General features: G+C 41.6%; 1 protein-coding gene across 1 annotated transcript in view; it reads left to right on the top strand.

Moving 5' to 3' along the window:
• phactr3b (phosphatase and actin regulator 3b) overlaps positions 1-14,490 on the top strand; it is a 79,186-nt gene that overhangs the window by 24,969 nt on the left and 39,727 nt on the right. The window contains exons 2-3 of the mRNA XM_079857302.1: positions 8,702-8,863; positions 10,557-10,631. Of these exons, the coding sequence (XP_079713428.1) occupies positions 8,702-8,863; positions 10,557-10,631 (237 nt within the window). The remainder of the gene's footprint in view (positions 1-8,701; positions 8,864-10,556; positions 10,632-14,490) is intronic.

Here is a 14,490-nt window from a genome sequence, read left to right as displayed (position 1 = left end):
GAGCGCAAGCATATTCGTCTAAAATAATTCAGATTTTCATTTGGTGACTAGGGGTGTCACAATATATCGCAATACAAAGATGCAACAATACGTATCATGGATAGTGATAGTATGTATTGTGTATAGTTCACCCAAAATAAAATGTATATGAGGAAGTGTCAGAGTTTTAGTGTCAGAACTACATTAAACTACTATATATAATGTTGAATATAATGTATAATAATGCAGTGTGGGAATATGTGTGTGTCCTGATAATGCCAAATGTCTGATGTTCCCAATAAAAAGTCCTACATTATTATAAATATATCTAGTCAGTGACAGTGAAAGCATATTCATCTACAATAATTCAGTATTTTCAGCTTCAGAATCATGAATATTGTTATTCTGGTGTCTCTATTGTCCTGTGCTTTGGGTTTCAGCACCAAGTCCAAGTCTATTCATTTACACACACAATGTAACACCAAATTTAGCTTTTTAATCAATAGTTCATTTTTTGTTAACCTTTTATCATCGACTCCAGGAAGAGTAGCTGCTCGCGTGCAGCTAATGGAGATCGAAATAAATAAATAAATAAATAAATAAATCATGTGTCTTGGAGTATCGCAATAATATCGTATCGTGAGTTCAGTATCGTGATTTGTATCGAATCTTGACATGAGGGTCTCGTTACACACCTGGCGAACACACAAGTCCCGTGAGGGTGACAAATGGAAGCAAATCAGTGTTGATGCCATTATTTAAATTATTATTCCATATTCACCCCTGCCGTCTCTTTAGCACTGGCCTGACAGAGAGGGAACTGATGACCCTCTTGAACTTGAGCTTATGCATATTTAATGCTAAATGTAAACACTGTTGCTGTTGTGTCTGCTTACTGTCCTGGGCCATTAATATTTTGTATTCTATACGTTTAAAGTGCTTGAAAAATCAATAATAAAGCACTTTGCAGTTCAGTCCTATTGAATCCGACTGATACTCTAATGTTGTTGACTCCATTCCCACGAGTCCCGGCAAACACTGAAGACTTTAAACAGTGCGCCGACCGCAATCGATTGCATCTGTAATACAATATTTCTAAATATCGACTGATCTCCATTACGAGTCCTCAGAGAAGGAGAGACGTTAATGCGGCGTTACCACTACAGTTGCTCTGGGGACGTTCTAGTTAACTTCACTTCCTTGTTTTCATATTAGTTCTGAAATCGAGAAGAGAATTTGATTTCGATTGATATCACTATAAGCAATCAGATAAAAAAGACTCGTTTCATGGGACTTCCACTATACGGCAATTATGGACACAGATCAATGTGATGAAACATTTAAAAACCGGACCACAACTAATCAATTTTACATCATGACCTAGTTTGTTTTGCCAATTTGTTAACAAGCCCATGAAAGCTCATGAAGAGAGATGGAGGCATAAGGCATGAAAACAAAGCTCTTGACATTCTCCTGCTCACCATCAGCCTCTCGTCGGCTCTCGTGGATCATGTTCAACACCGTAACGGTGATGGTGATGTCCAAACCTGTGTGAGCTTAAACATGCTATAATCTCTTTTCAGAATGAATCTTCCTCAGCTGTGATTCTGGGAGTCACGTGATGTGTGTCCATCAGATCTCTCTCCATAGCGTTACTGATGTAAACAAGCAGTCTTGGACTCGCCCACGTCTGAGTGTGAAATCAAGCACTTCGTTCTGTTCTGAACATGCTTTCCAAATCATTCCCATGTGACTCCAGATGTGTAACGAAAGGGAAACCATTTCAAATGCTTTCAAAACACCCAGAGAAAGAGTGGTTAGAGTTTTTCCAGTTCCTTACCAGTGAACTCCAGTGATTGCATTACGGCCTATTATAATAAGATGTGACATGTTAGTTGACTTCTATCCCATCTAAACCTGTTTTCTTCTTGTATGAATAAAATACTTTAAGTATAGTATAGTAGTATAGTATTGCAAATACTACACACACACACACACACACACACACACACACACACACACACACACACACACACACACACACACACACACACACACACACACACACACACACACACACACACACATTTCTGTTAGATGCAATTATTTGTGATTAATTGATTTGACAGCACTATATATATATATTTGTTGCAAGATAGCCTACAACCACATATTTAATTCAGTTTTATTATATGGAAATATTAGCAGATTCTTCATAAATTCCCCTGTTGTGCTCCACTGAAGACCTCTCTTTAGGTGAGCTATCATTTACTGTAATGGCTGGTTGCTTTTGTGACAACTTACCCCATCTAGTGTGAAAACATGAACCACTGTTTTCAATGATCTGTTGCTTTTCTTTCTTTCTTTCTTTCTTTCTTTCTTTCTTTCTTTCTTTCTTTCTTTCTTTCTTTCTTTCTTTCTTTCTTTCTTTCTTTCTTTCTTTCTTCTCTTTTTTTCTTTAGTCATGAACAATAATGGTGTAGGCTGCATGTTTAATAGCTCTCTTTTTTAGGGAAGGAATGGGCCAAAAATTGACTTCCAAAATGAAAGCTGGTTTACACGGGGGATTTTTCTCCTCTCATGCTTTGAACTGTCATCATCCGCGTGCACATTCCTTCACATTAGCATCCTCTCCAGTCTCTCTCTCTCTCTCTCTCTCTCTCTCTCTCTCTCTCTCTCTCTCTCTCGCTCTCTCTCTCTCTCTCTCTCTCTCTCTCTCTCTCTCTCTCTCTCTCTCTCTCTCTGTGTGTGTGTGTGTGTGTGTGTGTGTGTGTGTGTGTGTGTGTGTGTGTGTGTGTGTGTGTGTGTGTGTGTGTGTGTGTGTGTGTGTGAAAGCATGGGGGTCACATACCTGCGCTGTTTTCCCCCCTGTAAATAAGACTTTATTTTGTTTTTTGTTTTTCTTTGGGAATATATTGTTATTATAATCGTAATTCTATAGTTTAAGCAGAATAAAAGTCTTGAAAAAAATACAAATGACATTCAGTGACAAAAGTTGTGTGTTCCGTCAGGGCGCGGGACGAGGATGTGCGCGCGCGCGCGAGGGGTTCTGCTCCGGGAATGACCGCGCGCTTCCCATAAGGAAGCTTTTGGTTATTGTTATTGTGTTCATGGAAGCAGCAAAGATTCAAAGTCCAGCTTTCACACACACACACACACACACACACACACACACACACCACGCCTAAAGGCTCCACCATGAGGAGTGAAAGGGCAGCGCGCGCTGAACTCTTGAGCGTCTGCGGGAGCGTGCTGAAATAGCGCGTGAGTGCGTTTGTTATGGAACATCTGTTCTAATTATATCGTCTCTATGTTGTTATGTGCGTGAGTAAGAAAAATAGTTATGTTTAATTTCTTAATATATGTTCATAAATGACACATTGATCCCATGATGGAGCACTAAGCATCCCATTATTGATTTTTCAAAACAACTTATAAATAGAGGGATGCCTGGTGTGTGTTCCTCGTCGCTCGCCTCCGATTGGCTCTCGTGGGTTTCTAGTCTCTCTGCGTGGCAACAGTCTCCCCAGCATCCGGAGGGGTAACCATGGCAACAGCCTCCCCGTCCGCCCGGCAACCCCCGTTAGTGATGCTGCGCCTCTGAGGGGTAACCATGGCAACGGCGCTCTGACCCTGACTTGTGCTTCAGCTGCAGAAACTAACAGGCTTGACCTGGATTCTGCTCTGCTACAGTAAGACACGATCAGCTGACCTGCTTCACATCGACTGGGTTCAGTCTGACGGCACTGAGAAACATCTTCTACATGTGATGCTGCGCTGTTATATAAGTGCTTTACATTAATACGCATAATGCGCTTCTCTTGTGGATGTTTGAACAGGTGAGAGAGGAGCTGCAGTGTCATGTAAAGGATGTGTTCCTTCATACACACACTGTGGGAATATTTAACACACCAGCAAAACACAACTCTGCATTTTTAATACTGTTTTGATGCGTTTCAAAGTTCAGAATTACTCTGTTACTAGAACAAGTCCAGCCATAGAATCTGAGAAAATAATCATTTTAAATAATCACCTTATAACAAGTATAGTGTAAAGTACTTACAAATGATTTGCAAATTATTAGTTAATTAATATTTTATTAACTGTAATACATTAATAGACTACACAAATAGCAAAAAGCACGTTCTTAATTCATTGTCACTGTAATTAACAATTTATGATTGTTTAATTCGATGAAATGTAAAGAGTTAGATAATGTTTTAACAAGTTAATAGCAGTAAATATTTCTCACTTTAGATTAGGTCATGGGAAGCGGGAAAGTGACATTAATTAAGTGCTTTAAACCAACCTTTATTAGACATTAATTCCATTCATATTCAGTGTTTCTTAAAATGTTTACAAATACATTAAGCACACACACACACACTCACTCACACACACACATACACTCACTCTCTCTCACACACACACACACACACACACACACACACACACACACACACACACACACACACACGCACGCACACGCACGCACACAGTAGCCGACTATTAAATAGGTGTCATCATTGTACAGTCTATAGATGTCGTACTCAAGTTTATTAGATCCATGTTGTACAGTGTGATTTGCAATAATCTTATAGGATTGTCAAATCAATATAATTATTAAAGTCCCCCTGCAGTCAATAATTTTATCCCATAAAACTCAACTTTGATCACCAAAATTACATATTTGAAATGGTTTTCCTTAAAAAATTCTTCCTGCCTTAAAATATCTTGAATGTAACTCGACACCCTTGCCTCATTTAGTATGCGCGGTTCTATGAATATGCAGATGAGCCCCGCCTCCACTCACTCACTCAGCTCAGAGATCCACTGGTTGACGATCACACGTTGATCTGATTGGTTACAAGGTAGTTTGTGATGTCAGAAACACCAGAGATTTCAAAGCGTGTTTTTGAGACTGTCTTTGGTTCACTGCAGTTTTAAGGAGGAAATACTCAGCAATGCTGTCGACTTATGAACTTACACATGCTTTGTCTTAAAGCAGATTAAAAACACCACATAGACATATAAACAACATTAAAAGCTGGATTTACACCACTGGGGGACTTTAAGTTAGTTATAAAAACGAATTCTAGATGATTTTACGGCCTTCACTATTCCTCCTGATATAAACAGGTGCTGTTGTTGTTGTTTCTTCACTTTCATGCGGTTTAGGTGTGACGACCGTAAGAATCAGACAGAGATAGAAGCTCTCAGCGCTGCCCACGGTTCATCTGCGGTTTCCCGAGGTGTGAGCTCTCCGTCGAGCCAGACTGTGTGGGAAGAGACGCTTCTAACGCTGCACTCGAAGCCTCTCGAGTCAGGTGTTTGATGGGCTTCGGGACGCATTAATCCTGTCTGATAGACTGAGGTCTTCACTCGGCCGTCGGCGAAACAAGGAGCCGTTTGTGCCTGAGTTGCAGGAGTCGAATCAAAGCTGACTTGATTTCCGTGGAGAAAACAGGGCCCGTATTCTTAAAGCTTCTAAGAATCCTCTCAGAAAACTCCTAATTTAGCTTAAAAACTTCTACGTAAGAGTCTTAGCTTAGGAGCGATTCAGGACCGATCTGAGAGCAACTCTGAGCAAGGAAAAGACGAAAACTTTCATCTTAGTGAGGAGGCGGGGCTAACCCCGTTGCTACGGATGATGACACAATCTTTTGAAGACTGTGATTGGTTGGTTGTCCAAGAAGGGGGGGGGGGGGGGGGGGGGAGCGATTTTAAGTTTAGGGTCTACTCTCTCTCACACACACACACACACACACACACACACACACACACACACACACACTATATGTATATAAAACTTTTTTTTTTTTTTTTTACCATGCTGTTAATTTCCTATAAGGTATTTGATTGGCTTAGAATGATAAAAATCGCCTGCAAGGTGGGAATGTCCAGTGGAAAGGAAATGAACTGCGACCCAATAAGAGGTTCTGGAAGTGCTGTAACTGTGTGTGTGTGTGATCACTCTGCTCACAGAAGCTTGTGACAGACCCAGATCATCACTTCTGCAGTGTTGCATTTTCCCAGTTGCCAAATATTTTAATGTAGTGATTACTTTCATTTCTGGCGCTATGGCATTTCTGCGCTGTGTCGGAGATGTTAGCGTGTCTCTAATAAGGTCTGTCACAAACATGATCCCTGCACGATCTAATCTACAGCGTCTTATTAACTCACTGTCATCCATTGTCTGCAACACATTTCTTCTCCTTCGTCTTTCTGCCATTTTCTCCTCCGCTAAAGAAACTCTTCAGCCTCTTAAAAGTCCTCGTCCGTACTCCTAACAATTCTGACCTTAAGACCTCTTATAAGGGTTAAGATGCTTTCTGAATTACTTTTTTCTTTACTATGATTTTTATTTAATTTTAAGAGTAAACGACCACATTTCTAAGAATTTTCTTAGAATTTTGTCATTAGGAGCTACTCTTTGCATTAAGATTTTTTATGAATACGGGCCCAGGATTGTATTGTAAAGTTCTACTATTAAGCTTTTTCTGATATTCCCTTTCATGGAGTGTGTAATAGAGCTGTTTGTGAATGTAAAAGATCTGCAAAGTTTTAAAGATCAAAGTGATTCTGAACTGAAACGAGTCGTCAGTAACTCCAGTCTCTCTTCCTGCTGAATCTGTGTAGGTTTGTAATAGATTTGCATAATGCCAGTCTATGTTCTTCATTGGCTGCCGTGAACAACGTCTACTTTGACCCTCAAACACTGTAGTTTATCTGAGACTGGAAGAGTTTGGTTCGTGTTGTTCATGTGGAGAAGACGCTGTTTTCTGCTGACAGAGCAAATCCACTTTGATGAGATTGATACGGTAAAACCCACGCCATCGTTACTGTTCGTATCACTGAGGATCAAGAGCTGAGGAAGATCCGGAGCTGAAATTCAGATATGCTAATGAGCGTTTGGTTTCTGACACGGTCGACCAATCACAACAGACTGGGCCATCTGACCAATCAGAGCAGAGCAGAGCAGCTCTCAGAGAGGCGGGGTTTAGAGAAACTGAATCCTTGATCGAACCGTTTCAGACACTGAGAGAATAGAGCTGATGCTGCAGTGGAGATTATGAGGAAATAAAAGTGTTTTTTGACCTGTGATGCTTGTAAACCTGTTGTAGGAGACTCCAAAACAACATTAGGAACCTTTAAAATAGCATCATAGGGGCACTTTAAAACAGTCGATTGTTTGTGAGGTGTGTTTCTGCGCAGAGAGGGAGACAGATATAATGCAGTGCTCTGTGTCTCCTGCAGTTTGTCTTAGAACAGGATTCAAAGTAAAAACACTTCATCTTCATTTTAGTAGGACTGTGGACACGCTCCTATCCATATGATCTTATCCAGAGTGACAGATTAAGCCATCCATTTTTTTCTTTGGTCAGTTTGTCATGCGTTTCTTTATCTTTTGAATTAAAACTAATATTTTGCGTCAGGAGAGATGACCCATATGCTGTTCCACCTTGGTAAACAAATCGTGTTGGCACAGCAAATGCTTGGACAGACACCATTCGCTCCCCATGGAGTACAGGCCTCTTTTCCAGCTGTTATTAACATCTGTCTCAGGTGGTGTGATGTTAGCGCTCAACACTAAATACTGGTGTAAACGGGGTCATGGTGCATTCAGAAGCTATGTTTACGTGCACACAAATCATTTGTTTAGAATCGGATTAATGGCTCAATTTGATTAAAAAGCTGTCATGTAAAAACCTGAAAAGTTTGCTAAAAACTTATTTTGACAAATGTGTCCATTTTCTGTTTAGATATCCAGACCTAAATCTGAAATATTAATGGTCTGGCGTCGACTAATGAAAATCGGCCAGCTCGAGGGGCGGCATCAAGCTTGCATTTGAAAATCTCACTGCACACAATTGGATAACACTACGACCAATCACAATAAACCCCATACACTTAGCTACCAGCAGAGCTAACTGGTAGATTAGACTCTTGTCGTATCCGGTCGGCAAAACAGCAAAAACGCCCTTCTTGCAAAGGAAGGATTCGAGCGGCGTCTTCTGTTCCTCTTTTAGATAAAAATCCAAGTCTAACTCGTTCATTGTAGCGGCCAAAGTCGTTTCAAACAACTGGTGTTCATCCAGAGCCATCTTGCAATGTTTACTAATGACTTGGACGTCACAGCGCTGTCGTCATCTCGCCTCTGGCCCGCCTATATCAGATGACCCGATGTGATTGGTGCAGCTCAGATCGAGGGACATATTTAATGAGCATCATTACTCGACACCAGACTAAACTCGCTGAGCAAATTCAACTTGTGCTCTCGTGAGAACTCTGGATTACCAGGGTAATTTAGATATGTCAAGGCAAAAAAAAAAAAAGATGACAATTATACTTGCCGCAACTCTGATGACATTTTCACAGCTTTCTTCGGTTCTGAACGCAATGACTGGAATCCATTTAATGTGAATCGGATTGAAATATATTCATATAAACAGAACTTTTAGAACCTGAAATAGGACTGGATTCATTCTGACTGAAACAGACCGACTCAAACCAGATGGCCGCTGGAGATGCGTTTTAAATGCTTAATTGAACGTTGAAGCAGTGTTCTTATTGATTAGAAACACAGTTTGACTTGTCCTGAAGTTTGTAAAAACTGTATTAAACTGCATTACTGCAGACATAATTTTTGCTTATTTTTATAAACTGAGAGATTAGTTTCTGATGCAAACTTCATTTCTGCTTGTCTGTTTTTGTGCTGTAGATGTGATGGATCAGCACAGAACACTTCATTCTGGTTGTCTGGTGTCTGGGGTCCGAACTCCCCCCATCCGCCGCAACAGTAAACTGGCCAGCCTGGGACGAATCTTCAAGCCCTGGAAGTGGAGGAAAAAGAAAAATGAAAAACTGAGGCAGGGCTCTACAGGTGAGTGAAGAAACAACAATCCACATGTTGAATAATAATAACTTATAAACATCACATTGATCATTATTTCCCCATCAAATAAACCTCCTTGCTGTCATGCCATTTCATTATACTAATATAATGGCAATAATAGGATTAATATATCTGGTTCTGGATTCTGATTGGTTAATGTGTTAAATTTAAGCAAAATGGATGTGCAAAGAATGGTGTAATAGTGACGCGAGGACTCAAATGTAGGAACAATGGATATTTTAATAAGAGGTAACAATAAAACAAAAAACAAAAACTACCCCGTGGGGGAAAACAAGATGGGCATCAAGGAATTCCAACTGGACTGTAGTAGGAGCAAGAAACACGAGGGAACACAGACAACGAACCAGCACAGGACTGCAAACACAGGGAGACTACATTGGGAAGCAAACAAAAGAGAGTAACGAGGGAGGACAGGTGGGGCAAATGAATCAATAAACAGGTAACAAGATGGGAGGGGCTAGACAATCACAGGAGAGCACATGGCACAAGGAAACACAAGACAAGCCATGAGCTCACAACAAACAGGACTAAAACACAAGCACATGACAAACTGGGAGTGTCAGAGCTCTGTCAACAAACCAAGATATGACCTAGATAGAAGTGACAGAACCCTGATAACAGTGTGACTTCGAATCTCTATAGCTGAATCACAGCTTGACGGTACAATACACAATGTTGCTTTAGGTTACTCTGTCTATATTTTTAGGTCAATGCAAATCATTTCCGAGCAGAATTGTAGTGTTGTTTTGTTTCTGAATGTATCAGAATCGGTTGAGTGAATGATTCAATGACTCATGAGGACATCTACTGGTGGAACGATGTAAATTACAGAAATACTCACTGAAAAATATTCACTTTGTAGTGGGCATGCTAACCAACAGAGAAGCGGAGGGATATAAACAGTGAAAAGTTGTTGAAAAGATGTTTGCTTGTTTAGTCAAAATTATTTGCTTTATTTAATCAATATTATGCCACAGATTTGGTTTCTTTGACAAACTTACTGATCCCAATTCATTAATTTAATTAAATGACATTTAATGAAATTCCGTGTAATATTTTATTATGTAATAACCGTTTTATAAAGCTATAAGGCACTAATTCTCAACTTTTCTGACTCTAAGGCCACCTTGACAAAGACATTATTTAAACGCTGCTCATCTTCAAACTTGTTTTATATGTAGAAACTAGGAGTGGCAATTTTATTAGTTTAATTAGTTTAAATATTAAAATTATAATTATTAAAATGAATAAATTCCATAATTACAGAAGTTTCGACAACTTTTCTAATGATCTGTAATTAAATTGGTTTTTAGAACTATTTTTTTTTTTTTAGCAGTTTCTACCTGGAAAAAATATATATTTTAGAGCTTATCCTTGATATCAGTCTTTAGTTATGACTTTTATTACGAATAAAGCTTGACTTTATACTTTTAATTGCTTACTGTTTGTGGAATGAAAGAGTTCTAATGACAAATTGAATAATGGTGTTAAAAAATTAATTGTTTTCATTTATTATATACACATTTATTTTGAAAGCTCTTATTTTTATAAATGATTATTAGCATCTCTCCAAAAGCATTAGAGATCGATTTACTGACGGGGGTTGTAGTGTTTGTATTCAGTGAGATTTATATGTAACTCTATCTGATGGCATCTGCAGCGCTGGAGAGGAAAGTGCCCAGCAGGCAAAATCGTGAGGATCTCGTCAGAAAGGGCCTGGAAGAGGCTGGCATGGGTGAGAAATACACACATCACTCTCTTCACTGCACCAACACTGCCAAACTCACTGCACCAATACTACCAAACTCACTGCACCAACACTGCTAAACTCATTAAACCAACACTGTCAAACTCACTGCACCAACACTGCTAAACTCATTAAACCAACACTGTCAAACTCACTGCACCAACACTGCTAAACTCATTAAACCAACACTGTCAAACTCACTGCACCAACACTGTCAAACTCACTGCACCAACACTGCCAAACTCACTAAACCAACACTGCCAAACTCACTAAACCAACACTGCCAAACTCACTGCACCAACACTGTCAAACTCACTGCACCAACACTGCACCAACACTGTCAAACTCACTGCACCAACACTGCCAAACTCACTGCACCAACACTGTCAAACTCACTGCACCAACACTGCCAAACTCACTAAACCAACACTGCCAAACTCACTAAACCAACACTGTCAAACTCACTGCACCAACACTGCCAAACTCACTGCACCAACACTGCCAAACTCACTGCACCAACACTGCCAAACTCACTGCACCAACACTGCCAAACTCACTGCACCAACACTGCCTAACTCACTGCACCAACACTGCCAAACTCACTAAACTAACACTGCCAAACTCACTGCACCAACACTGCCAAACTCACTAAACTAACACTGCCAAACTCACTGCACCAACACTGCCAAACTCACTGCACCAACACTGCCAAACTCACTGCACCAACACTGTCAAACTCACTGCACCAACACTGCCTAACTCACTGCACCAACACTGCCAAACTCACTGCACCAACACTGCCAAACTCACTGCACCAACACTGTCAAACTCACTGCACCAACACTGCCTAACTCACTGCACCAACACTGCCAAACTCACTGCACCAACACTGCCAAACTCACTGCACCAACACTGTCAAACTCACTGCACCAACACTGCCAAACTCACTGCACCAACACTGCCAAACTCACTGCACCAACACTGCCAAACTCACTGCACCAACACTGCCTAACTCACTGCACCAACACTGCCAAACTCACTAAACTAACACTGCCAAACTCACTGCACCAACACTGCCAAACTCACTGCACCAACACTGCCAAACTCACTGCACCAACACTGTCAAACTCACTGCACCAACACTGCCTAACTCACTGCACCAACACTGCCAAACTCACTGCACCAACACTGCCAAACTCACTGCACCAACACTGTCAAACTCACTGCACCAACACTGCCTAACTCACTGCACCAACACTGCCAAACTCACTGCACCAACACTGCCAAACTCACTGCACCAACACTGCCTAACTCACTGCACCAACACTGCCTAACTCACTGCACCAACACTGTCAAACTCACTGCACCAACACTGCCAAACTCACTGCACCAACACTGCCAAACTCACTGCACCAACACTGCCAAACTCACTGCACCAACACTGCCAAACTCACTGCACCAACACTGTCAAACTCACTGCACCAACACTGCCAAACTCACTAAACTAACACTGCCAAACTCACTGCACCAACACTGCCAAACTCACTGCACCAACACTGCCAAACTCACTGCACCAACACTGCCTAACTCACTGCACCAACACTGTCAAACTCACTGCACCAACACTGCCAAACTCACTGCACCAACACTGCCAAACTCACTGCACCAACACTGTCAAACTCACTGCACCAACACTGCCAAACTCACTGCACCAACACTGTCAAACTCACTGCACCAACACTGCCAAACTCACTGCACCAACACTGCCAAACTCACTGCACCAACACTGCCAAACTCACTGCACACACACTACCAAACTCACTGCACCAACACTGCCAAACTCACTGCACCAACACTGCCAAACTCACTGCACCAACACTGCACCAACACTGTCAAACTCACTGCACCAACACTGTCAAACTCACTGCACCAACACTGCCAAACTCACTGCACCAACACTGCCAAACTCACTGCACCAACACTGCCAAACTCACTAAACTAACACTGCCAAACTCACTGCACCAACACTGCCAAACTCACTGCACCAACACTGCCAAACTCACTAAACTAACACTGCCAAACTCACTGCACCAACACTGCCAAACTCACTGCACCAACACTGTCAAACTCACTAAACTAACACTGCCAAACTCACTGCACCAACACTGCCAAACTCACTGCACCAACACTGTCAAACTCACTGCACCAACACTGCCAAACTCACTGCACCAACACTGCCAAACTCACTGCACCAACACTGCCAAACTCACTGCACCAACACTGCCAAACTCACTGCACCAACACTGTCAAACTCACTGCACCAACACTGCCAAACTCACTGCACCAACACTGTCAAACTCACTAAACTAACACTGCCAAACTCACTGCACCAACACTGCCAAACTCACTGCACCAACACTGTCAAACTCACTGCACCAACACTGCCAAACTCACTGCACCAACACTGTCAAACTCACTGCACCAACACTGCCAAACTCACTGCACACACATTACCAAACTCACTGCACCAACACTGCACCAACACTGTCAAACTCACTGCACCAACACTGTCAAACTCACTGCACCAACACTGCCAAACTCACTGCACCAACACTGCCAAACTCACTGCACCAACACTGTCAAACTCACTGCACCAACACTGTCAAACTCACTGCACCAACACTGCCAAACTCACTGCACCAACACTGTCAAACTCACTGCACCAACACTGCCAAACTCACTGCACCAACACTGTCAAACTCACTAAACTAACACTGCCAAACTCACTGCACCAACACTGTCAAACTCACTGGTTTTGAAGCTTTAATGAGAAAGTGATGACAGCCGTTAAAGGGATAGTTCACCCAAAAATGTAAAATTAGCCAATGATTTAATCGCCCTCAAGTCATCCTAGGTGTATATGACATTCTTCTTTCAGACGAATACAAACAGAGTTTTATTAAAAAATGCCCTGGCTCTTCCAATGGCAGTGAATGGCTGTTTCTGTTTTGAAGTCCATAAAAGTGCATCTATCCAACCAATCACTGACAGGGGTGGGTGTTGTGAGGTTTTCGCGTGCAGCCGTGCACGAGCGCAAAACCTCACAACACCCACCCCCTGTCGGTGATTGGTTGGAACACTATTTATTTTGGTTTTGAGTGGTGGTGAAACCAACTGTTTTTGTGTGCAGATCACAGAGCCTAGGCTGCCTACAGAGACGCGTTTTTTTGACAGCATGCTTATGGGGCAGGCAGCTAGCAGATCGTTAGGAAAGATTAGATGAATGTGAAGGTGTGTGTGTGTGTGTGGGGGGGGGGGGGAGCTAAGCCATGTAAAATTTTATAAACAACATTTGATAAGATTGTCCCAGGTCATTAAATTATGTTTTTTAAAGCAGTAACAGTGGTGATAGGTATTTGGCTTCCTATCAAGCACCTTAGAAGCTTGATGGTAAAGTAGCTACACAGGTTTAAGTGTTGTACTGGAGGCTTGTGCCCAGCTAGTCAAACAGTATAACAGATGTGGCATGATCATGGCATTAAAATATATTGTAGCTGCCTTTGTAGCTTAAGTGCTGCTTGCTGTTTGGTCGGTGCATGTACATAAATGACAGTATCATCTGCATACATTTGAATCTCAGACTCATTGCATACAGTGGGAAGATCATTTATGTATATGCTAAACAACAGGGGCCCTAAAATTGATCCCTGAGGTACACCAATATTACAACTGATGGCCGATGACACCTCATCATTTATCTTGACCCTTTGTTCTCGATCTTCCAGATAGGACTGCATCCACTTAATAACATTGGGGGCGATATTGAACCATGAGAGCTTTTTGAGTA

Source organism: Squalius cephalus (genome assembly GCF_949319135.1).
Source record: "Squalius cephalus genome assembly, chromosome: 22".
Lineage (NCBI taxonomy): Eukaryota > Metazoa > Chordata > Actinopteri > Cypriniformes > Leuciscidae > Squalius > Squalius cephalus.
This window is presented reverse-complemented; position numbering and strand designations above follow the sequence as displayed.